This window comes from Artemia sp. Qi Xiang Cuo, chromosome 3 (genome assembly GCF_049724085.1).
Source record: "Artemia sp. Qi Xiang Cuo chromosome 3, ASM4972408v1, whole genome shotgun sequence".
Taxonomy (NCBI): Eukaryota; Metazoa; Arthropoda; class Branchiopoda; order Anostraca; family Artemiidae; genus Artemia; species Artemia sp. Qi Xiang Cuo.
Window position 1 is genome coordinate 71152285 of NC_142796.1, and position 25091 is coordinate 71177375.

The 25091-nt window shown below is 36.2% G+C and overlaps 1 protein-coding gene across 4 annotated transcripts in view; it reads left to right on the forward strand.

The window, feature by feature from the left end:
• Window positions 1-24336, forward strand: part of INPP5E (Inositol-3-phosphate synthase) — a 51369-nt gene extending 27033 nt beyond the window's left edge. For all 4 annotated transcript variants that reach the window (XM_089086543.1, XM_089086545.1, XM_089086546.1 and 1 more), the window contains exons 4-8: window positions 24-246; window positions 10139-10357; window positions 12396-12578; window positions 15277-15526; window positions 20117-24336. In XM_089086543.1, coding sequence (XP_088942669.1) covers window positions 24-246; window positions 10139-10357; window positions 12396-12578; window positions 15277-15526; window positions 20117-20243 — 1002 coding nt within the window. In that variant the 3' untranslated portion in view covers window positions 20244-24336. The remainder of the gene's footprint in view (window positions 1-23; window positions 247-10138; window positions 10358-12395; window positions 12579-15276; window positions 15527-20116) is intronic.
• Window positions 24337-25091: the final 755 nt, after the last annotated feature.

A 25091-nucleotide genomic window follows, 5' to 3' on the forward strand; every position in this document is an offset into this window, starting at 1 on the left:
ATAGAATTTTTTTTTTTTTTTAGACGCCTCCATCTGATCTCGAAGACTTGATTCTTCCAACTTACATATCTACTCCGCCGGATGTTATTGCCATTTGTACTCAAGAATCTCATAGTGCCAAGTTTAATTGGGAAGTTTCATTGCAGGAGACGCTAGGTCCAAATCATGTTATGCTCTCCTCTTGTACCCTAGGAACTTTACATTTGTCCATTTTTCTACGAAGAGATTTAATATGGGTGTGTTCTAGTAAGTATACCTGCTATTAATCTACAGTTTTGTTGTTTCAGCATCTTTTAATTCTATATTCGTTCCATATCACTGCTCCAGTGTGAACATATTATTAGCTCCGTATCCCTTTTTTTCTGAAACAAGATGTCAGGGAGTCAAAAGTCTTGAAAAGCTTGCAAATTTTCCTTCATGTATTCTGTTGATCTTAGAGAACTCAAATCCGTAAAGGTATAATAGGCGAACTTCATCTCCCAGTTTAGTGAAGAAGCCAAGCATTTTTGAAGCTATAGTATAGACTAATCAACATACAGATGTGTGCGTTATGTATTTTAAAACTTGTTCTGAAGATTGATAGGCCAATAAAACTTTGGAGGCTTTAAGGAATACTTATTCTACATTATGTGTTTCATATCAGTGTATGTTGGCTTATCACTTTCTACCTGTTAATCAAAACTGATCCCTTCTTGACCCCTTTTTGCATAACAAAAATAACGAATCTGGAACTGTGTGTGTTGAGGTAACATTAAAGTTGAATTGCTTGACGAGTTTTGTTCTAGTTGTTATAGGTCAACTGGTGAAACTTAGTCTTGGGAAAGTGTTTTCAGGGTTTTACTCTTCTTTATATTATTTAGGGCGCCAAGTCAGGCTATCTCGCTTATTTCTAGTCGGGGGCATGACGGAAAAAGGTTTTTATGAAAATTACGTCATAGGTAGACTGAAAAACGCCAAAGCCGAATATGTAAACGGCACTTTCGTATGAGTCGGTAAACCAGAGATTCCTAAATTTAACCGAAAGGTTTCCGGAAAGTGACATCTATCTGATTTGCTATGAGCTGAAACCGCAAAAATCCCAGGCGTCGCTACAACTTTTCGTCTTTTTTGTTTCGCGTTACAAAGAAGAAACAGAAGAATTAATACAGATCGGTAATGCAATAGCGTAATGCAACTGAGGGAGCAGTCCTCAGTTGCCTCCTCTTTGCCCTATCTCTCTGGGACGTGAACCTCCCCCACCCGAATCTACAATATGCTGACGATATGGTGCTATGGTCATCTGGCAACTCCTTTGAGATAGCACAGTCAGATCTGCAAAAGTCACTTTTCAAGTTAGAAAAATTCTCTCAACTTTCAGATTTACCCATTGCACCTACCAAGTCAAAAATCATCCAATTTCACCGAAAGCGAAACCATGTTAATGCATGACTAACTCTAAATGGAACAACTATTTCAGAACATAATCATATTAGCTATCTAGGTGTCGTGCTTGACCAAAAACTTAATTTCCACCTCCACATTTCAAACACAATAAAAAATGCTATAGAAAAACAAGTATACTAAAAAGACTTCTTTCCACACACCCTGGGGCTGTAAGGAGAAAACCTTACTCCAGTTTTATAAATCACATATAAGACCCCATATTGACTATGGGCTCATCGTCTATGGTGCATGTGCAAAGACCCAGATGCAAAAAATTGAAACAACACAAAATGATGTAATACGTCTCATATTTGGTCTTAGGAAACCCACAAGCACCAAGTTTCTACTTATGGAGAGTGGATTAACAACAATAGGGAGAGACGTAGCTTTCTCTTGACAAAAAATCTTACAAAAATTGAATCAAATAGCTCACACACCCTACATAATTGGTTAAGAAATCCAGCCATGTGTATGCCAATATTCAGAAGAAGTTCCCCGTACCGGTAAAGTCTATTGCACCTAATTTCCCCCAATCCCCTCCATGGAATTGGTCAATTCCCATAATAAATACTGATTTCTCAAAGTGGAATAAAGATTTAACCCCCATTGCTTTTGTCCAGAAAAAATTTGCTGAACTTAATACAATTACCTATAAAAACCACTTCCAAATATTTGTTGATGGGTCCAAAATGAATGAGAAGGTACTAAGTGCTGCTTTCCTTCCTCACCTGAAAATTACAATGGGCGAGAGATTATATAATAATTTATCTATAATGTCTGCTGAGTTAAATGCCATAATCATGGCATTAGAACACCTTAAGGAAAACCAACCTTTGATATCAAATTCAAATAATATTATAGTATATTCCGACTCTTTATCAAGCCTTGAGTTGCTGGCCTCAGCTCCTCAGTATAAGTTGGACATTGACACTTAGCATTTTCTCAGTATTATAGATAATCTTGCTTCAAGTGGCATAAGAACTTATTTTCAGTACATTCCTAGCCACTCTGGTATAAGTGGTAATTATCAGGTTGATGAAATAGTAAAAAATGCTATAAATATTGACCAGCCAAGTGGGAGACCAATCCCGATTAGAGATATTTATCGATGGAGACTATCAGATATTAATTTTAATAAGATTAATCCTATCCTTTCCCCCTTTCCCAATAAGTATTTTTCTAAAATTTATCATAGAATTCGTTCTGGGACAAATGGACCAAATTTTCTTGCATTCTCGTATAAGTTTTCTAATTCAAGTGGTTCAATTCCCCTGTCCCCTCTTTGCAGGCATTGTAATATGAATAATGAAACAATTGACCATTGCCTATTTGAATGTAATATGCTGACGTCTGCACAACATACTTTGCTTTGTAAACTGCTAAAATGCTTCAAACACCACAAAGTCTAAATATCAGCCAAAAGCCTAGTCAACTATACTTGCACACAGAGCATAGAAATCAACATATATCATCTTATATTTAAACTCAGAGAGTAGAAATATAAACTTAAATATATATGGAAAGATACTATACCTCTTATTAACAAACGATAGTATATCCGTAGCCAAACTAGTTACTAACAATGAAAATGTCTAAACAACAGCGCAGAACAAACCACATTCGGGTATCGATAAGAGAAGAGAAGAATAGCAACACTTTGTATGGAAACCTGAAATTTTTGGCAGATTGTTAATCCAATGGTTCTGTATGAAGTGACAGTCATTGTAAGTTACTCCCTTTTACGTGTATTTGCATGTCTGTGTAGCCAGTGTGGTGTAGCCTACAGGAAGAGGGCTGTTCTTGTGGTTACTAAGTTCATCCTAGTTCTTATGCCTACTAAGCCTACCTAGGCTTACTAAGGTACAGAATCTTATGTTTTTTTTTAATCATTTCACTGCCAGATTCTGGTTTGTAGCCTACAGGCTTGCTAGACGATGCAATTTTGGGCCCCAAATTAAAGCCCTGGGTATAAATTTAGAATTGTGACTCCTGATAAAGAGACATGTTAAGAAAACTATTCTTACTTTAAAATATGTATAATGATCCTAGTTAACATATTATCCAAGGGGAGAACCTTTCTCATCAAGTCTTTCCTCTAAAAATCCTTCTTTTTCTAGCTTAAGAGAAAAAATTATAATATTCTCCATGCTAAAACGCAATGCGTAAATCTTTAAGAATTGCTGCTATGAATTGCCAAATAAGTTGTTCTAGAGATAGCGTTCATCCTGGTCATTGTTAATTCCGTTTTTTTTTTACTGAGCAGTGGTGGAAATACAAATATTAATACATCAGTGGCAAAAATACAAAATATTGCTATAAATATATATATATAAATAAAGAGTATGTACCCAGAGTATATATACGGAGTATATAGTATAGATTAGGCTAGATTTTCATATCCATTTCATTTCTTTTCAATTCTGTTCACATTTTATATTTTTGCCACGGCTCATTAAAAAAACGGTATTTTCGCCACTGCTCATTAAAAATGCCGACTGCAAATCCGACCGCTCGGCTGTGGATTTTCTACATAAGGCTTGAGCTGATCCTTGTGCAGTTTTTGGTTGCTGAACGGGCTGGTGACTGGGATGGCCATTTGACGGGGGTGAAACTGATGGCTCCTTATTTCTCAGCAGTCAAGCATCACAAATACGCAGCTTTCGTCATCAGTTAACTGAGTGATATACAGAGTTTGCCCACAGAACCTTCCGAGATTTCCCGTCAAGGACTTTTTAATGTGAAACGGCTGAGTGGGAAAATGAATTCAATATCACCAGATCATGCCCTTGAGTCGACGCTCAACTTGCAGTCAAAAGCAGGAGGTGGTATTACCGGTGTCAGTATGCGAGGATTAGCAGTTACGAATTGGATGACCACGATTCCTTTTTGTGCCAAGGTAAATACTTTGATCTCTAGTAGTGGCTTAAACATGGGCTAGTTAATTACTATGTTTTGTAATTATTTCTTGCTTTGATATCCGTCTTTGCTTAATGACAATGTAGTTGCTTAGGTTATACAACCTTTCAAGTATCGAGATACGAAAAACCGTTCATTGTGCAGTTTTCCTCTCCAAAGTTCCCTCCTCCCCTCCCTAGTAGACCTATGTAGCCCATCTTCGAACTTAACCTACCTGTGTTCAAAACAAACCTAATTACCAAGTTTCATGAGCATCCGACTCTCCCCTCAAGAGTGAGAGTACCATACACAGACAGACAGACGGACGGACTTTGTGACCGCATACGTATCCTAAAGCTACGCATGGGATATCAAAAAGAAGCTTCAGAGCAGTCCCCCCTCCCTTGATTTTTTCGTGCATTTAAATTTTTCTTCCAAGATTTTTTCTTCTAGGTCTCGACAGCATTATGCGATATGGCTGGAGTGCAAAGCTTGAGCGAATTCGACGATGGTCAGTATTCAACTCATGCTTCGGATAAAAGAGATGAAGAACTGGTCCGAAAAGTTGTCGCTGTTATAGAAGTTCACGTCGACCCGTTCTCCTCTGATGGTGAGAAACTAGTCAACATTATAACTGGAGAGTTGGCAGATACTGGTGTTTGTCTGTTAAGTGCTAAAGCTTCGGGCTTAAAGGCAATCGGAGCTTTTCTTGATGGAGATAGTGATGCGTTTACGAAAGTGAAAGTGCAGACTTTTCAAAGCTCGAAAAAGATCATCAAAAAGGCATCCGGAAGTGCCGTGTACGCAAACGCAGAATTGGATATTGTTAAACGGATCATGATCGCTGTTGATTCGGACCAGGGTCTACGTACTGATATACTGATGAGAATACTAGGCCACGAGCTGCTACCATATCCCCCTGCTGTTTGAAATTACAGCCAGTGGTAACACCGTGTTAGAAACCGGCAGCAAATGTGCTACGATGGAGTTCCTGAAAATCTCTCTTGCCATCGAGAAGTGGCCAGCAGAGTGTCCAAGTTCCCGGGACGCGGGAAGTCTGGGGGTCGTAGTTGATTTTATGCCACTGATCAGAAGTCAACCCCCTCGAACAGACGAAATCTTGACGGACTTCGCTAAAAGAACGTTGGAGAGTCTCATAAAAAAACAGCCGAAAGAGACAACCCAGCTACATATTGTAGCTGATCGCTATGATGGCGTGCTCCAGGATTTAGTGGGCTGCGAAGTTGTCTCTCTGAAAGACAGTAGTGGCTTGCCACGAACGGCGGGGAAGTCGTCCCGGCAAAACCTTTTCCGTTCGTCGACATATGGTTCTTGACTGCTGGGACTCGATCCTGCTGGATTCAAAAAGCAAAGCGAAACTGATAGAGTGCGTGTTTGAGGTCTGGTCTGAGATTGATAGGAAAACGGAGGGTAATCCGGAGGGTTTCCTGACAGGATCAAAGTTGTGGAACTTAAACCAGATAGTAGTGCTGACGGAAGCAGCAGTTTTACGGCTGACTTGAGCTGCACTTACGAGGAAGCAGACACTCGCGTTGTTTTCACGCAGCGTTCTGTGTTAAAACTGGATGTTTAGACGTGATTATCGAAGCTAATGACACCGATATAATCGTTATTTTATTTCTGTCTTTTTGTAAAATTGAGGCACAAACTAGTGCAACACCAAACATCTGGGCTTGCTTCAAGCAAAAAGCTGTTTATATCATGGAGCTGGCTAATGGACTCCCTCCGTCTTTAGTGAACTCTGGGGCATTTTTGTACTGTTACACCAGCTGTGATACAGCGAGCTACTTCTATTCAAAAGGCAAGAAAACGATACTTAAAGCAGCAATGCCCTACTTAACCCAAATTTTAGCTGTGACTGACCAGGTTTCAAGAGACATACAAGAGGCCATTGAACTCGAGGATGAAATTGTGAAGTTGAGTCGGGACATTTTGATCGCGTCGTACGGAAAAATCGGAAACTGACTGTTTGAACGATCTGCGAGTTCACTTGTTTCCACGTCGTAAAACACTGAAGAGCCTACCTCCAACAGATGGCTTGTTCATGCTCCAGGTCAAAAGATGTATTTTTCAATGATATGTGAGGCTACAGGCGCTTGTGCCTTGTCTCATTTACTTTTATCCCTTAGATTTTGGGTGGTAGTAAAAAGATGTAAAATTTTTACTCAAGAAATCGACTCTTGCAGCCTGGCCATCTACCATTCAGAAAGTTTCACCGTACTGCAAGTGTAAAAACTGTGGACAAAAATGCCCCTGTGTAGCTAGGGGCTGCGATATTTTGTGCTCCTGTTGTGGAAAATGTTGCGAAGGGGAGTTTTGTTCTGACAAGGAATAGTTATTCTGCATGGGAGTTGTTGATTTGAAGGGACGATGGCTAGTGGGCTGCTTTAGTATTTCGATGGATTTTTCACGTGATCATTTATTCGGATTTCTGTTTTAAGTAATTCGTAATACTTTGGTTAATAAACTCTTTGTTTGCGACGACATATGTGTAGAGCTTCGCTAGCTTTTTGTCTGAGATTTAGAGTTACAGTAAATAAAAAAAGGCAGTGTGTTGAGGCTTAAAAGACATTCCTTGGTCTCTAGACATCTTGGATACTGCTGCTTTAGTCGTTGATACTCGGGTTTCTGCGAAAAAGGGCGCATCAGACTCACTGGAACAACAATGTCCACTGAGGAGCCATACACAAGTTGTGAAATCGTAAGTTTCGTGGCGTTTGCCGCCTCGTACGAATGTGCCGTTGTTATTTTTCGAATCAGCAAGGTCGATTTAAGGGGAGGGGGGTAGGCCCATTTTCATCGATACCTTTTTCCGTCGGGGTATATGTCACATTTTTTACTTCTGGCGCCCTGACTATATCTTTTAATAGGTCGGAGCTACCGCTGCAACCATGATAATATAGATGCCTTGATGTTGTAGATGCCTAGCGTTGTAAAATTACCGTAAATTAAAAACTCGGTAAGTAAAATTGGTTAAATAAGTTAAAATTGGTAAAATAAGGTACTCCCGTAGAAATACAGGGTAAAATTGGTGTTTTAGAGTTGCCATGTAGCTACAAGACCAGTTGAACATTTCTTTTTAAGCATCACTTACATTTTTTAATGAAATGTTTTGATGATTCTGATTTTCCTGGGCTTAAAAAAGGTAATGCCCCTTTATGTAGAGTTTCATCAATTTAATTGACTGTCTATCTAGTTTATCCCTTTGGTAATCGTGTGGCTTGGGTAATACCTCAGCAATTGAACAGTGCCTGATTTCGGACATTCAATTTAAAATAATAATAATATACATATGAAAAAAAAAAAAAAGATAAACAAACAACAAAAACAAGAAGAACAATAGAGAATTCTTTTTTGGGATGGAAAGGCAGCGTGGTCTTCGTCGCTATTTTTTAAAAAGATAAACAAATAAGATTGACCATTATTTGGGAGTAAAATCATATTAGTTATTTTCTTTAAATTTAAACTAAGAAATGTTACCCTAACAGCTTTGTATATTAAAACAGCCGTATTCAGCCACATTCCTCGTATCATATACATGTTATTTGTCATTTATTTATAAAAGTACCGAATACAATTAAAAAAGAGGTTTGTAACACTTTGATGATTTTGATTAACTAAGCACTGGATCATAATATTGGAACATTGAGTCACTTTCACAGTCATTAAGACTCTCTTCAATAGGACTTGCTTCCAAATCTAGCTCCTCTCCTTCAGACTTGATTCTGATTCAGGTGACTGTGCCTGTTCTGACCCCCCCCCCCCAAATGAAATTCCTGGATACGGCCCTAAGGGTTATATATCATTTTCTACCTTCACCCTCCTTTTGTCTCTCCATTAGAGCTAATTCTTTATTTATCTGAAGATTTTTTAAAACCAACTGCTGAAACACAAGGGTTGTTAAACTAGAATAAAAATTTCTTCAGACACTGCAGTTAGTAACAACTCATTTTGTAGCAATTGATTGAACAGCAGGCTAAATTTTAGAAAAGGGCACCGGAACTTTCAATTTCCAAATAACTGAGCCCCCTCCAAAGTTTATTCGATCACTCCTTCCACATGAAGTATTTCTGGAAAAAATAAATGAACAAATATTAGCACATTGAACCCTAATGGGTTTTTAATATAGGTAATTCAATACGATTGAACCTGACTTAAACAGGAGAGAAGAAATGTCAGTTTCCCTTCTAATGAAAATCTGGAATTATGTGAGGGGAAAACAGGGGGGATCTTCTAAGGGGGAGGGGGAATATTCCGTAGGGTGATGTTTTCTGGGAGGGGGGGGGGGGTAAACACCGATTCCCAGGGAAACGACGGCATGAATACAAGATTTCTCCGAGATGTAAAATTTAAAATTAAAATAAGGATATTTATTTTGCTTTGGCCCTCTATATTGTAGAAAATTCAGATCATGTAGTTGTTTTGATAAGTCATTATTATTTGAAGTAAATGGCTTCCCACATTTTCTTAGGAAGGTAATTGAAATTAAAAAAAGACCCAAAATAGAGACCTTACTTTAAATAGAGATACTGGAGATATTCCCATAAACCCAGTTTACATTAACTTAAAATTAAAGCATTCAAGTTTAAATTAAGATCATCTGAACACACTGTTAATGAAAATTAGGTCAGTAGACAAGCTAAGTCAATCACTAAGCAGATAATTCTTATCCATTCTAATTAGTGAATAGTCTTTCATTTATTTTGGCTTGGTTTTTTGGTTTGTTTGATTCAGTCTTTCTTCTGCTCAGTTAGAGCTAAATCCAAAGGGTTAGTTTTTCCTCTTTTTTTGAACATTGAAGACAGCTAGGCGGAAGTCCCAGACGAAATATCTGCTTCTATAATTTCCACTTCTTTTTTGTCCGCTGGCTTATCATCCTCATTTTCTCGACTATATATTTTTTTTTCTTCTTTGTCATATGTCAATCCTGCTTCTAGCCCTTTCTGTCTTTAACAGTTCAGAGAACTAATGTAATTTTATTTCAGTTAATATTTCACCATTTTAAAATTATAATTACCTACAGGCCTACTATAATACACTTTATCGTTCTTATAACAAGAGACCTAAGTCAAACAGACGGCCTTTTAAACCGGGGAACACAGCTATACGCAAAACAAAATCATGTTCAATCCTTTTTCTGCCAGCCTCTTCGCGCTTTTGTACTCTGAAAATTGCAAGGCGTCGTAAAATATGTAATATTCCAGTAAAGTAGGTACATTACCTATATTACGTAAAATAGGTAAAATAGGTCCGTGAAATGACAGTATAATACCCAATTTTACCGTGACCAATTATCCCAGTTGCAACACTATTTGAAACTTCAGACGGAGAAAAGATATATTTTAATCAGTTTTTACCTCGAAAAAGAAACAAAAATAATAATCAAGATTGTCTTTCTCTGCTTCACTTGTAATGTACGCCTTGACAAGAGGGCTCATTAGGAGTTGAGCTGGATATTAAGAAAAACATGTTTTTTTCGTTTAATTAAGACAGACCTATTAAGATATAAAAAAGATATTTTAAGACTTAAAAGCAGGAAAAATGAGGATTATAAAATCAAAAATACCTTCGTGGGTCCTAATTTAATTTCAGATCCGTTCCTGAACCCCAACAGTTTTTATGGCGGAGTTAGAAGGTCAAAAATGATTTCCCATACCCTAGTTTGGGACTTGGCCTCGTTCCATAACGTTACATTACCCTAGGTAAAGTGGAATACAACTTATCTAATAGCTGCTGAACCTTAATAATGTCTCTTTTCAATGAAATGTATTCATTCTGGTGATTCATTATTATTTTTTAGTTCCCGAAGACAGCTCGTTCAGTACCCGAACAGGAACCAAGTTTCGAACTAAAGGAGGTGTCGCAATTGGTTTGTCCATATTTGGTACTTCATTTCTTTTCATCTGTTCTCACCTAACAGCGCATGCAGAGCGGGCCTCCGATCGAGTTATTGACATTCGTCGCATTTCCACTGGTCTGGAGCTGCCAAAAGTGCTTCCTCTCAGAAATCGACATCGAGGTAATACATTAGAAAGAGAGGACACCATATTTTTTGCTTTCGTAATTTAAACTTTTTTCACTTTTGTTGGCTCAATTGTTTTTATGAAGTTAAAGGCAGGGCGAGTCGAGTTTAATTTCAATCGAAGGAAGCGAAACTCTGCGTTTTGCACTTGATAAGATCTTACTATATTGTAATTAAAGGCATTCGGGATTCAATACATTTAAATTGAAAATGTCATGGACAGACTTAGATTATTCGAGGGATAGGATTTCCGATTCGAGATATGTCAAAGCAGAAAATATGGCTCAGTAGTAAATGTAACGCGATGTATTGAGCATAATTGTAATGAATATATTCAGCTTTTATTTTTATAGTTTTTATTAAAACGCGTTTAATCATTTTTGGTTACTATGGGCCGTGGTTTGTTTTTTACTAAGTTGCAGCAGAGCTACAACCATGATTCTTGTTTTGTTTTCTATGATATACCCACGAAGGTCTGTAGAACCCTGATTTTTGAGTACAATGAAACTTAACTTTCCTGTTTTTTTTAATTTGGTGTTGTGGCCCTAATAAATAGAATAGCACATTGGTTTACACATATCACACTTTTCTTTAGGGGGGGTTTGCTAAGCCATCCCGGGGATCTGATGGCTTGGAACGGCCAATTTTGGGCAAAATTTTTAAAGATTCCCAGGGAAAGGGTTCTCTGGATCAATCTTTGAGATATATCCCCCCTTCTCTATAGAAGGGGGGTTTGACTATTATTCTGTAGACTTTCTAATGAATTGTTTGGATTGAATTCTTAGCACCACTGCAGAATTATGAACGAATAGCTCACGAAATAATGAAATTTCATTTTGCAAAAGATTAATGTGAATGGTCAAATGGACAAAGTAGTTTCGTCAACTGTTTTCACCATGTAACTGTGAAGTATTCCGTGTTTATGCCAAGTTTATACCGTGTTTATACCCGTGCGTTAACACCAAGAGCTGAATAAACAGTACATCAGAATAATTTATTAACCAAACAAAATCCTATTCTTGACCAAAGCCTGACTAAACGTCATAGTTTTTTACAAATAAAATAAACAAACAAACTGGTCATTTTTTTTTAAACTGACAATAAAAGCACAAAAGAACTATGCACAAAAAAGCACAAAAGAGCTCATATGGCGGTGTGTCCTGCATATAATCACTACAGGTGGAGTAAGTAGTGAGCGATGTCTTTTGGAGGAAAGGATGGATACTCCAAATTTTCCTATTTATTAAAAACTCTTATCACATAGGACTGGGACATTTAGGACGGAAAAGAGTGTTGTCGTAAGTGGCATATTTCTGGTTCAGTATATTTTCTGTCGCCCATTTTTTAACCGCCACCTTATCTTCGTTCAGATAGTCTGTATTATGCACTTATGGGTTCCACAATAGGGCTTATATTCGTGGTGTAGACAATTTTCAACTGGGATTGTGGGAAACCAAGCCATCACGAACTAACATTTGAACACACTGCACCATTGCCTCTTTTCACCCGACCGGCAACATGCGCGCTTAGCAAGCAGCTCGATTGCTTAGCGTCCATTGCTGCTACGTTGTTGGAGAAGGGTTCGCCTAGTTTCAATACTGAATTAGGGACATGAATCTCATTTCTCTGCAATATACATATGAGAGAAGATAGTCAACGTATTTGAATCTCTCTTCAATTTATAGTAGATCGTAATTGATTACAGCTAAGAACAAGAGTGCAGCTAGCTTCCTACTTTGTGGTGCTTCGCATGTCAGCTCGAAATCGAGATCATCCGAGAAGAGAGTTGACACTGGTAACGACTTTATAGAAAGTTAATGACCAAAAGGAAAAAAATGATTTCTGGCACCAATTTTTTTAGAGTGTGAATGTAGGCTCGGACCTTTGCTTATCGTTAGTTTTTTGTTTTTTCCTTTCTTTTTTAAGAACGTTGTTTAGGTGTAACGTCTCTTCTTTTTATTTGTAAGCTTAATGCCAAATTGCATTTGAGTTTCAACTAATGAAGCTTGTCTAATTACTTTATCTTTTTTTTTAGATGTTACTTCAAACTATGACTGTGTTTTCTGGGCCGGGGATTTGAATTTTCGCCTTGCTTCACAACGTGAGGATGTTATCAGGAGTGTTACTTCTGGCTGGAAATCTTGTGTCTCAGAACCTAGGGAGGATATGGCTAGTCAACTTCTTTTGAACGATCAACTCAAACTAATTTTAAAAAACGGTAATGAAGCTTCTTAGAATTTGTTACTAAAATTGGTACAACTAGTAAGATAGACAAGAGGGGACTCCAGAGGTGGGTGAAATTATATGCCAGGGGATACTTCAGCTCTACAGCCCTCACATTGTGACAGTTCATTATTTGATATTGTACATCATTAGTCCATCCTTACGCAAGGGGGATCTCTTACAGAAGCTTCCATACGAGACCCGAGGAAAATAAGATAAATCCGTAATAAGGAGATCTAAATGTTCAAATATTTTTTTTTGAAATCATCAGATACTTTTTCCTTTCCCCGGGGAAACCATTCTTTGCAAAAAGTATTGACTTAACACTGTTTTCATTCTTCCTAGCCTATTTCACGTTTCATTATATATAAATCAGATCACATAAATATGAGTTAAACGCGTATGGTCAAATTCAGGCAGTGAATGAATATCATCCACAGACTGTTTAGACACACAGTGGATATTTTGAAATGAGCGTGAGATAAGCCCTTTAGTCTTGGAGATGTGGTTTTGGTCAAGATTTAGGAATTTATTAGTGGAATGCAGACTTCCTCTGGTACTTAGTGGACTAGTGGACTTGTAGTTCTCATAATTGGAACTAATCAGCCAGCCGTACTGACGTAGATAATTGAAGACGCTGAAAATTTTTTATAAGCTGTTAAATAGCATTTAATTCATAAAATTCATTTTTCGACATTAAAATTCATAAAGCAGCAAACAATTTAATTAATTTTTAATTCATGATAGCAGTTGCTCACACCGCATGGACAGTAAAAGAGTATGATGTGAAAATTGTAGTATCGAGGTAACATGCAAATATAGCTTTTCCCCGTATATTGGGAAAAAAAAATTGTCGTTGGATAGATGCAAGGGTTTTGGGTGTGTTGGTAAATGGAATCAATTGTTGGTAAGAAGGGTTGTTACGACCAGGAGCCAAGTAAGTGGATTTTTTTTCTCTTTCTTTCTTTTCTTTTCTTCTCCTTTTTTCTTTATTTAATAATTATATATATTTAAGGGGTCTATATGCAAAAGCTGAAGGAGCGTATGGTGTTTTTTGTTTTGTTTTTTAGAAGAGATTCTTTTCTCTAAGTAGCTGGTCTTCTCCCCCCTTCAATTAGAAGGGCCTGTATAGACCCAAACGTATGTAATGTGCAGATACAAACCAAGCCTAACGGAATAAAATACGACTAATTGTTGATCTACAGCAGTGACTCCACTATGCTTGGTGATTCCGCTATATCCTCGAAGTTTCGTTTAAAGAAACACCACTTTGATAAGGAACAATCCTTTTCGCTACTTCGAATGGGCACTAGAGCTTTAGAGCACTAGAGCATTCTAATGACCCTTCTTCAGAAGTTCAAGTTATTTTTTAGATTAAATTAAATTTAGATTTTAGGCTAGAAAATTAAATTTTAGTTTGTGTATTATTTTCTGGATTTAAATCGTATGGCCTGCTAAATCATGCTCGGGAAGATTGGAAATGACACAAAAAATGAAAAATCCCCTCATTTAGTCCCCCCTTTCTGCCTTAAACGAGGTGTGAGGGGGGGGGGAGTAAAAAGACCTTTGTTTTTATTGGCATTATTTTGATTTTGACGGTCTTGATTGCAATTTCAACCCTTTGGATTAAAAAATGAATTAATAATAGACTTCTATATTATTCAAAAACCGTCATCAAAAATTAGATGGAGAGAGGTGTCAATTTGATTTAAAACGAAATTTTTATGCTGAAATACTGTGCAAACCTGAACAGAAATTTTTCTAAATTTCTGTTCAGGCAAACCTAACCTGAACAGAAATTTTGCTTCCGATTCTCTTAACAGTGTGCCTTTGGTTCCCATTTCAAGTTCATTTTTTTTATTTTTAACAATCCCAAATAAGCAAATAAGAAACAACACTCGTGCTGTAGAAAAACCTCCCACTCTTATCCTCACTTCTGCCCTCACCCTTTAGCACTTGAAAGGGGAGGGGGGGGGGGTGTGATTTTATCACAAAGCTGCCATATTCAACTTCCTTCTTGGATTTGACAAATTTGGTTATTGCTGTAAAGAAACATGAAAAGTCAAAACTAAATAAAAAACAAACAGGAACACATTAATCACAGTTGGATTTTCGATTAGTTGGATACAATCAGAACTTAGTTTTCGATTACTAGATTAGAATCAAATGCAGAATTAGAATTAATGAAACCAGCCGTCGTCAGAGAGATCATTATAATCCAAAGAAATTTTAAGGTAGCTTGTCTAGTGGCACTAGCTAATGTTTAGCAACACATCGGCCAATCCGTATACTTTTTTCCTTCATATATTCTCGAGTCAATTAAAGTCTATGCCTAACTTAGGAAAATATGGTGCTGTGCCATGGCCTTCATAGCTATTAAAAGCTACTTAGCTCTTAAAAAGAGCTGATTAAAAGCTTAGTTCTTCAAAAAAAGAAGAAAAGATGGGGCTAGTGTGCAAGAGAGAAATTTTAAAAGCATAGACAGTCTTACTCGGAGGTTGTAGATGATGCTGGAGTTTTCTCTGGGAGAGAAAAACAGTCTTATGAGTTGAGTATGAGTATGAGTCTGAGTATGAGTTGAGTATGAGTATGATTTTCCAGTCTTAACAATTTCCCATGGTCTTTTTGGCTTAACTCCAGCCTGAACTTTCATCCTGAGAATAAAATATTAATCTTGTTTATTTCTTTTTCAGGAGAAGCATTTAAAGGTTTTGAAGAAGGAGTCATTGCATTTCCACCCACTTACAAATACGTTCCTGGTACAAATGAATTTGAAAGTACAAAAGAACGTACACCTGCCTATACCGATAGAATTCTTTATAAAGTAAAACCTGGGACTGAAGCTAGATGCTTACAGTACGACTCAGTTCCAAAAATTGTGACCTCAGACCACAAACCTGTTTGGGGATTGTTTTCTGCTACTGTCAAACCTGGCGATTCCAAGTAAGGAATTTCTCTATAGTTCTTCCACAAATAAAAGCTAAGCAGATTATTGATTTTTGTTATCCCTTACACTCTTTGTAGGAGCTTCGGTAGTCTAAATATTTTTTCTTTCTTATTTTTTGCTTTTTTGAGTACTTAAAAAATTATTTTTTACTTTTCCATGAAGGTCTCTGTCAATTTCAATTGTAAATTGGGATCTAAAGAAAGGACTAAGTAAATAGAATAACAAAAAGTTGTTATATGATTGATGTTTAGATGGATATCCCTTTTAGACGAAGAACTAGGATGAGCTAGTCTAAACAATAAAACATTTTATTTAAACTCAAATATATGCCTACAAGCTTGGTAGACAACGCCCATAACTTGCAGAACACTTAAGTGCTGCAGATAATACACCAACATAGACAAGAGACAACTTAAACTAATTCATCTGACAAGAAAAAACACTGAATTGCTCTATTACAGAATGAACTCGAGATAGTTTTTTCAACTACTCCTCCAACAGACGTCTGTCATATTGATTATGGATTTGGTTTTTTTTTCTAGCCTGGCCAAAAAATATTGATTTTTAGCCTGGATTCGTAGTATTACGAATCCTGAACCACGCTCTCGATGTTGGACGAATTTTACCCCAGAAGTTTAATGTACGAGTATTTGGGTAATTATGGTAGACAACGCCCATGACTTGCAGAACACTTAAGTGCTGCAGATAATACGCCAACATAGACAAAAGACAACTTAAACTAATTCATCTGACAAGAAAAAACACTGAATTGCTCTATTACAGAATGAACTCGAGATAGTTTTTTCAACTACTCCTCCAACAGACGTCTTTCATATTGATTATGGATTTGGTTTTTTTTTTCTAGCCTGGCCAAAAAATATGGATTTTTAGCCTGGATTCGTAGTATTACGAATCCTGAACCACACTCTCGATGTTGGACGAATTTTACCCCAGAAGTTTAATGTGCGAGTATTTGGGTAATTATGGTAGACAACGCCCATGACTTGCAGAACACTTAAGTGCTGCAGATAATACGCCAACATAGACAAGATACAACTTAAACTAATTCATCTGACAAGAAAAAACACTGAATTGCTCTATTACAGAATGAACTGAAGATAGTTTTTTCAACTACTCCTCCAACAGACACGTCTGTCATATTGATTATGGATTTGGTTTTTTTCTGGCCTGGCCAAAAAATATAGATTTATAGCCTGGATTCATAGTATTACGAATCCTGAACCACGCTCTCGATGTTGGACGAATTTTACCCCAGAAGTTTGATGTACGAGTCTTTGGGTAATTATGATTAGTTGAGAAAGACCCAAAAAATTCAGAGGCAGCTTATTATATAAAAAATTATAGCATATATTAGAAATAGAAATCAAATTACGTTGGCCCAAGAAAAAATACCGCAAGTACCATAAAGATTTTTAATGAAGACTTAGAATCAGTTCTAAAACATCCTTATTGTTTATTTTAGAGTGCTTGAAGAGATTTAAAACGGACGAAAAGTTATAAGCCGAGATAGTAATATAGTAAAGAAAATAGGGATGAATGTTTTTTTGGGGAAAAGTGATAAAGGCGTGATATCATTACAGTATTTCTGGAAACTTGCTAAGATAGAACTTATAAAACGACATAGTTTTCACCCGGAATATTACAAGGGTATTTTAAACTGATCAACCCATTGCAATCCAACAATTTGAAAAAGAAGAAGAGAGTACCTATCTGAAACGATTGACCTAGTTTGTGTAGAAAAACATGTATTGGCATTTTTGTTACTAAAAGCTAATAGATTATTACAATACCTATCAAATACAGTTATTAACGTACTTTCAATATTTATGGAAAAGAACTGATAGATGAGCATTCCTTCGTCCCGGTTTTTACAGAAATGGTCAACAAATCCTAAGAAAAGCAATATGGTTTTATTCATTTTTTGTTGTCGTATTTGTTATTTAACTTGGTCGTACTTGTAAAAACCCTCGGTATTAGTGCTTTTAGCGCTAAAAAGAGTAAGTTTAATAGAATATGTCTATGTCTATGTCTGATCTCTGTGAGAAGCAAAAGTTACCGGTAGTACACTATGAATAAATATTATTTTTTGCAAAGAGGAATCGCTTTTAGGTGAAATCATTTATAAAAAGAAGAAATAGGTCCAAGGTCATGTCCCTGCGGTACTTCTTAGTTAATGCGGAAAGTATCAATATTTCGGGGTTTGTCAGCAGACTCAAGTCATCTTCTAGAAAGATAAGCTGCAAAAAAAAAAAAAAAAAAAAAAAAAAAAAAAAAAAAAAATCTATCGTGACTTTAGTTTAGGAAGAAGCAAAGAATGATTCATGGTGTCAAACGCCTTGAACACTTCAAGAAAAATTGCCATGGCATGTTGACCGCTATCTAACGTGTCATTTATATTTAGTAAAAGTTGACATGTTGGTGGTTCAGTTGATTTTCCATTTATTAATCCATATTGAGAAGAATTTAGAATGCTATTGTCCAGTAAATAACTTATGTTTTTATTAGCAATTTTTTACAAACTTACTGGAAAATGAAAGCAAAGACATACCTATATAATGTGAGGGTTTAGTTGAGCTAGTAGCCTTAGGAAATGCTATAACATTTACTTTTTTAATGGCTCAGGAACCCCCCCCCCCCCAAATGATAAAAATAAAATATGTGCCAATATAAGCTGTGCCAATATATCCAAATTCATCCGCAGAAAAAAAACTATTTCTCTCTCTTGAGGCAAAATTTAAGAAAAAGTAAAGAAACCATCTGCAAGTTGCCCAAATTGGCTAGAACTGTAACTTTTTAAGACACTTTTTTCCAGCTTTTTCCGGAGGAGGAATTAGACTAACCTAAACGGAGGCTCCCCCCAATCCCTCCAGTGTCCTCATATGGCTAAGCTTTCTCCAGCTAAATGTAATGAACATCACTATGAGTATCCCCGGTGATATTGCACATGATACCTCTGACACAGACATGAGAGTAAACCCTTATAAATCCATGAAAATGCCAATATATTTCCTTAAATCCCCGCCCCTGTTTTTTAACTCTATTGCTTTTGAAATTTCTCTGTCTTCTTTTAAAGTATTTGCCGTCACAATTTCTTCTAAATTAAAGTGGGATATTTATGTTTAATATATTATCCACATAGCCAATGCGTCTATCTTCCACCTTAAGCTCCTAATTAAATTGCGTACCTCTTCCTATTCTGTAAGGATATCTTACTATATACTTCCTTGGTCCACCCTTAACTTAAATATATATACTTCTTCTGTCTGCCCTTATCTTAAATATGCTTATTCAGTTTGGCACTCTAGTATCTCTCAGGAAGAGTCTGATAAAATCGAATCCATCCAAAAAAGCCCTGCGAATAATTTTCAATGAAGGCAAAGTTCTACATTTTCTCCTTTTAAAAACGATAGGTTTTTAAAGCTTAAACGTAGGAGAATTATGTTGTGTCTCTGTTTTGTAAAAAAAAAAGTACAATAACAAACCCTCACACGGATACCATTCTTCCCAACAGACACCCCCTCCCCAGATTTTGCCGCCTTGGGTGGTTTCTCAGACCGATCACATTTTGTCCCCCTTTGTTGCTTTACCTTCAGATATGAAAAAAACTTTGTTCCACTACATTACCGAAAAAAAAACATCCCGATAGTTTTTCTCTTTTTATCATTTGAATAAGTGTTGCCCTTTTCCTTCTTTTTTAGTATGTTTTTACTCGCCCCCATGACAAAAAGGCGGTTTCACAGAACAATTCGCGAATGAACCTTAGCCAGTTTTATTTGTTTAAATTTATTTTTATGTTTTTATCCTTTTTTTAACCCTGAAATTTGAATTTGTCTCTTTGGGTCTATTTGAATTGAAATCAAGTAGTTGGGGGCATCAAGCCATGACTAATTATAGAAAGAGCCAAGACAGATAGTTCGAGTGAGTGAGAGGCAAATCTGGAATAAGCTTTTTTAGGATTGTATAAAAATATAATTTGTTTGGAAATAAATATCATATCTTCATCTTAAGAATTCTCTCATACCTTTATGTACTTTTAACTGTGTGATATGTGAATCGATGCAAAAAAAGAAGTGTTCCTGCAATACAAATCAACCTTAAACTATTTTTTTCTCTCTGTTTTGGCGGTTTTATCTGGGTTTTGAATTTTAATCAATGATTTTTTTTTTCGAAAAAACTGCGAATGTGTTTTTTTACTCAGAGTTGGAAATCGCATTATTGATTACTCGAGAACCTAAAACTGTTATTTTATAAAAAATACATAGCGGAGAAGAGGGAGAAGTAAAAAGTTTTCGAATTTATTTATGGAATGGAAATTCTGAATTAGAGAAAAAATTTAAACCATATTTATAACCGTATTTAATCTTTAAAAGCAATAAAATATGAAAAAATAAATTCATAAAGTAGTATATTATAAAGTAGTCATATATATAAGTCATACAAATAAGTATATAATAAATTCATGAGTAGTCATAAAATAGTATATTTTATACATTCGTCTTTAAAACTGCATTTAAATTTTATTTCGATAAAAAAAAAGCAATATTTATTTTCCCTTTTTCTTATAGAATTCCATTGGCTGCAGGTTTATTCAACCGTCAGGTGTATATTGAAGGCACTAAGCGCTGGGCAGAAGTGGGCTGGTCAAGGAAAAGTAGGACTCTCAATAGTGAGTCTGTGTGTAACGTACAGTAAGGACTTTGGTACAATCCCTCCGGAGCATACATTATTTCATGTGCTGGGGTAATTTTATTGGGGCCAGATTGGGATATTTCTATAATCTCTGGTTGTATACTCCTTACTTGAAACCAAGATTTTCAAAATCCGTATACTCGTAAATAAATGTGTAAAAGTTTTTCTGAAAATTTTGGCATTTCAAGTTTGAACTCAACTGCGGGAATAATTTGAGTCAGTGCAACCTGTTCATAGTGTCAGGCTTCAGCATGTTTGATACTTTGATACTTTGTTTAAGGGAATTTAGTTGGTAATTGGGAATTTATTGTGTTACCTTACCTTAGACCTTAGTTCCTCCAGTACCATCTGTGGCACATAGGACATCGACACAGCCTCTCCGTTCATCACGCATAGCTGACACTGCGATGACATCCTCCCATTCAAGAGTCAGTGAGGTTTCAGTCATCTTCCTATCTCGGTCTAGTGTACTTCGTAGTATATTCTTTGGACCATATCTTCTACGCTTACCGTCGGGTTCCCGGCTGTTTGCTATGCTAGGGAGACGACTTTGGTCTATTCGCAGCACGTGTCCAAGATAGGATCAGTGTTTTTTCCGAAGAGTATTCGTAACAAGCGGCTGGCCAGTCCTTTGACGAATTTCCATGTTAGTGACTTTCTGCTGCCAGTGAATCTTAAGAATATTTCTATGGCAGTTATTCTCGAAAGCCTGTATGCAATTCTTGTGTTCCTGGTTTATCTTTCAACATTCGCTTGAATATAGCAATATGGATATAAAGTGTTTACAGACTTGTGATAACAGACATAAAATTTCTAGTGAAGTACAATGTTTTCCGGGTTCTAACATATTTCTTTAGGGTACAATATTTTCAGCATTTTAAATAGTATTCGGTAGTTTTCAATAGTTAGTATAAGCACTGCTATATAAAGTAAGATTTTTGCCATTCGCCATTAAATCTCATCTCTTCTGCCCTTCTTAAGGCATTTGAATTCAGCTGGCCTCTTTATAAATTTCATGATAATTGTTTTGGGAGGATTTATGACGCATAATGTGCGAGAATTGGCGTGTGTGGTCATATAGATGGATGTTTAGATTTATTTGTAGAAAAATCGATGGGCTATAGTTATATAGTGTACCAATATAATGAAAAGCAGAAATACAACACCTGACACAATTAGAAATAATATGAAGTATCAACGCACAAAATAAAAAACGCACAAAAAATATTTAAAAATATTCCACTATAACGTATTGCAAAATTAACAATCCATCCACCTTTCAAATTTTCCCAAAATCCCTATTTCACATTAAATTGTCCATCAATACAACGCCCTAAAGGAATACTGAAAACGTTTTGTAATTTTTTACAAACAGCTACGAGGTGGATGAGATAACCCACAATATCTCATCAAATGAAAGATGAGTAAAGGCTCGTTTTAGTTGGAAGGTTCCAATACACTTCCTTCTCTCCTCCAATGACGGATGGTTATTATCCTAGTATCAGGAACCATTTACTCGTTTTCTGAGAACTTTGCTATTTTAAGGGGACCATCAAGGACAACAACCCTAAATCAAAATTTAAAACCAGACCGTTAAATTTATCACCCGAACCACAAAATGTCTTGTATTATTCTAACAGTATTCCCTATCTGCATAGACAGATTTACCCACTCTGCACAGGTCAATCCAAGCTCTATGGAGGATATGTTGGCAGCAGTAAACCAACGGGAAGGATTACGGCTCCTTTTTGGTGTTCTGGTGTCTCTGGAGGGACAGGCCGATCTAAGGTCTTAGGCCTCTTACTAACAGTATTATCAGCTTTCAAATTCCCGACTTCTGACTCTTATGCATAAATCTGGATAAATTAACCTCAGTAAGCAGTCTGTGCTCTTTTTGAGGTCAAATTGTAAAATAGATTGTTCTGTAGAATACGTGTATATGCGCTATACCTGAATCAATGTATTTCATTCGCTAAGTATTCTTTACGTTTCGTAAAGTATTTGGTAGGAGGAACCTCCTATCAGCCCAGTCTTTGGATTTGCCCATCCCTTGACCATATACTGTTCGCATGCACCAGTCCTAACATGAAATCCTAGAAATGGATTGAAAAATTACAACAAATTTCCCGCAAAGTTATCTACAGTTATCAACAGCATCACTAAAATCTTTACAAAACCAAGACGAACAAATACTTATCTCAGATCCACTTTTGATGTTCTGAAAACTTCTACCTCCTTCACATTATATAAGTTCAGATAGCTTGAAGTAAAACCCATAAAGTCCTAATATGTTCGTTATTGGGTTGCACACCAAAATAAAGAACAAATTTAGCTCAAATCTTGGCCCTTTCTGCCTCTTAACTAAATTAGGCTTCTTGAATAATCAAGGGATAAAGATTTGCAATTTATTTCACTTTTTAACTCCTTTTCTCAGAACGTTGAATGAATCGTAGCCTAATAAATAGGGTTTCTTGAAGTTACATTGTTAAATATTCAATTATTAAATAATCTAATATTTCAAAAAATACTTTACAGTCTATTATTTTAAATATTTGGTTTAACTTGAGTATTTGTTTTGATTTATTGGTCGTAGTAAATATTATTTCTCGGCACCAGAAATGTGTCGGTGTCAAGAGTCAAGTTACACGTAAGGACGCGCAACAGACGAAAGATTAGCAAAAAAAAACAAAAACAAAAAAAAACCCCTGAGAATCGAGTTTTGGATATATAACTTTTAGTTACCATTTGTCCTCACTTGAGGATTTCTGAGACGGTTAATTGTGAACAAAAAAATCGTTCCAAAAGCTCCGATTTCCAACTTCCGGCGACAAGTAAAAGGAAATTTTGCGTTATTGGAAATGTAAAATATTCATTTTTATTTATATTAGCATGTCACATAATGCTCTTTGAATCACTCAAGCGTACGTTAATTTTTTTTGTACTTTAATTGATAAAATATTTGAAACAATGAGCTAATGGTAACAGCTCGGCCAACATTCAAAATCAGCATCCGAAACGACAGCGTTATCAAAGTTGTTACTTCCTTGTTTTATTATTTCTCAACGTTCAATATGAGGTTCAAGATTGAAGTCATGGAATATTCTTGTTGATGTGCTTGGTCGCTTGCCGATTAAGCCCGATTAAGGGTTCTGAGCCATCACAAGCGGTGCTGGGAACCTGATGAAAAGTCACTTCTCGATAGTAATAAAATATCACCAACAAAGCCCCTCTTCTCAAAAAATATGTTTCGTCTGACAAATATACATAATGTGTAAGATAGATTGATGTGCTAATTCTCCACTGCATCCAGTAGAATATACCAGAGAGCTACATTGAAAACACCATATATGTTGTCGTTGTTACACCTAAAGGCCTTATCTGACGTTTCGACTTGTCTGAGGTAATTACCAAGCCGTCTCCTAAGCTGTTCTCAAAAGGAGGATCAGTAGAGTAATATGGATCAGGAGAAACAAAATGTGATTGAAATAACACTGCTCTGCTGATTCTCAAATTGAATGTGCTTCATCAAACGATTTTTGGCAATTATTTAAGACGTTTGGAAATGTCAGATAAGGCCCTTTTGGCTTAACAGAAACGATGTGCTAAATACGACTCCTTGGTTCTTAATCAATGAATTCGTCGTTCGAAAGCATTGACCAAAAATATTGAAAATTACTGCTCTCTGCAGCATCGGCTTGGCAGACTATTGTTACGCTTTTCCATCCTACAAGTTTTAGGGGCTCAAAAGCCGTAATCATAGTCTTAACTGAACTTATCCTCACACCCATTTTTGCTTGGCTTCAAAGTGCAGTCTCGGCATATCAGAGTCATAAATTCGTCCTCGCATTTTGTTCTATGGTGAAGGGCTCGTAGTTTCTGTTGTTTATAGATATGGGGCTCGTAGTTGAAGGTTGCTTTCAAATAGAAGTTGTTATCCTTGCAGGTGTATTTTTTTTCTAGAAGTATGTTTTGGGGGGATCTCAGTTTTTTTTTCATTATTATAATTAAGAGAGCACGATTCATTAATATCATACGCACGTTTCTAGTCATTCTGTGATTTATTTTTGTTGTTGTTTTGGTTTTACAATAAACGTTTGTTTTTTCTATGTTTTGTATAATTTTGTATTAGGATAAATTCCTGTCATTAATGCTACAGGTCCACTGAAAAAGAGTGGTGGGGCTAAAAACTACAAACTAAGCTAAGGCCGTATCCAGTGGTGAGAGGTTACCGGGTGTGAACCCCTCCCTCCCCCCCCCCGAAATTTTTGTCCGACTCCTAAAAAAGTAACAAAAATGCATACACACAAGATTTTTTATGCGTTTTATAAAGTTTTTCTTTTGTAATCCCCCACTCGAAAAAAATACTAGATACATACTTGAACTATTCTACTTAACTCAAAAAAGATTTTTATCATGGGCATAAATCTGTCATAAATTGCAAAATATTTATTTAAAAAAGACAAAAAAATAATTTTAATTTTAGTGAGTAGCCGAGAAATTTCCAGATTGCCGTCCAAAGATGTTTTTCCATCATTCTTTCTTCGTATTTGGGCTTGCTCCATTTTTTAACAGAAACTTAATCATGCTTACTTGGTCTTTAGATACTGCCATGTGAAAAGGTACATACAAATTAAAGGAATTTATAGTGGTACCCTTTAAAACCTGTGGTTGATTTCATATCTGGGTTGGCTCCATTTTGTAAAAGAGGTTATGTCTGTATAGACATTATATTTATGTTTCATCAGTGTGGTCTTTAAACTCTACCACAAATTGCCAGAAATCAAATTCTTACCACCAAAAATTAACGAAAGTTGCAAAAAACTATATTGGAATTAGATTATATGCTTTGTG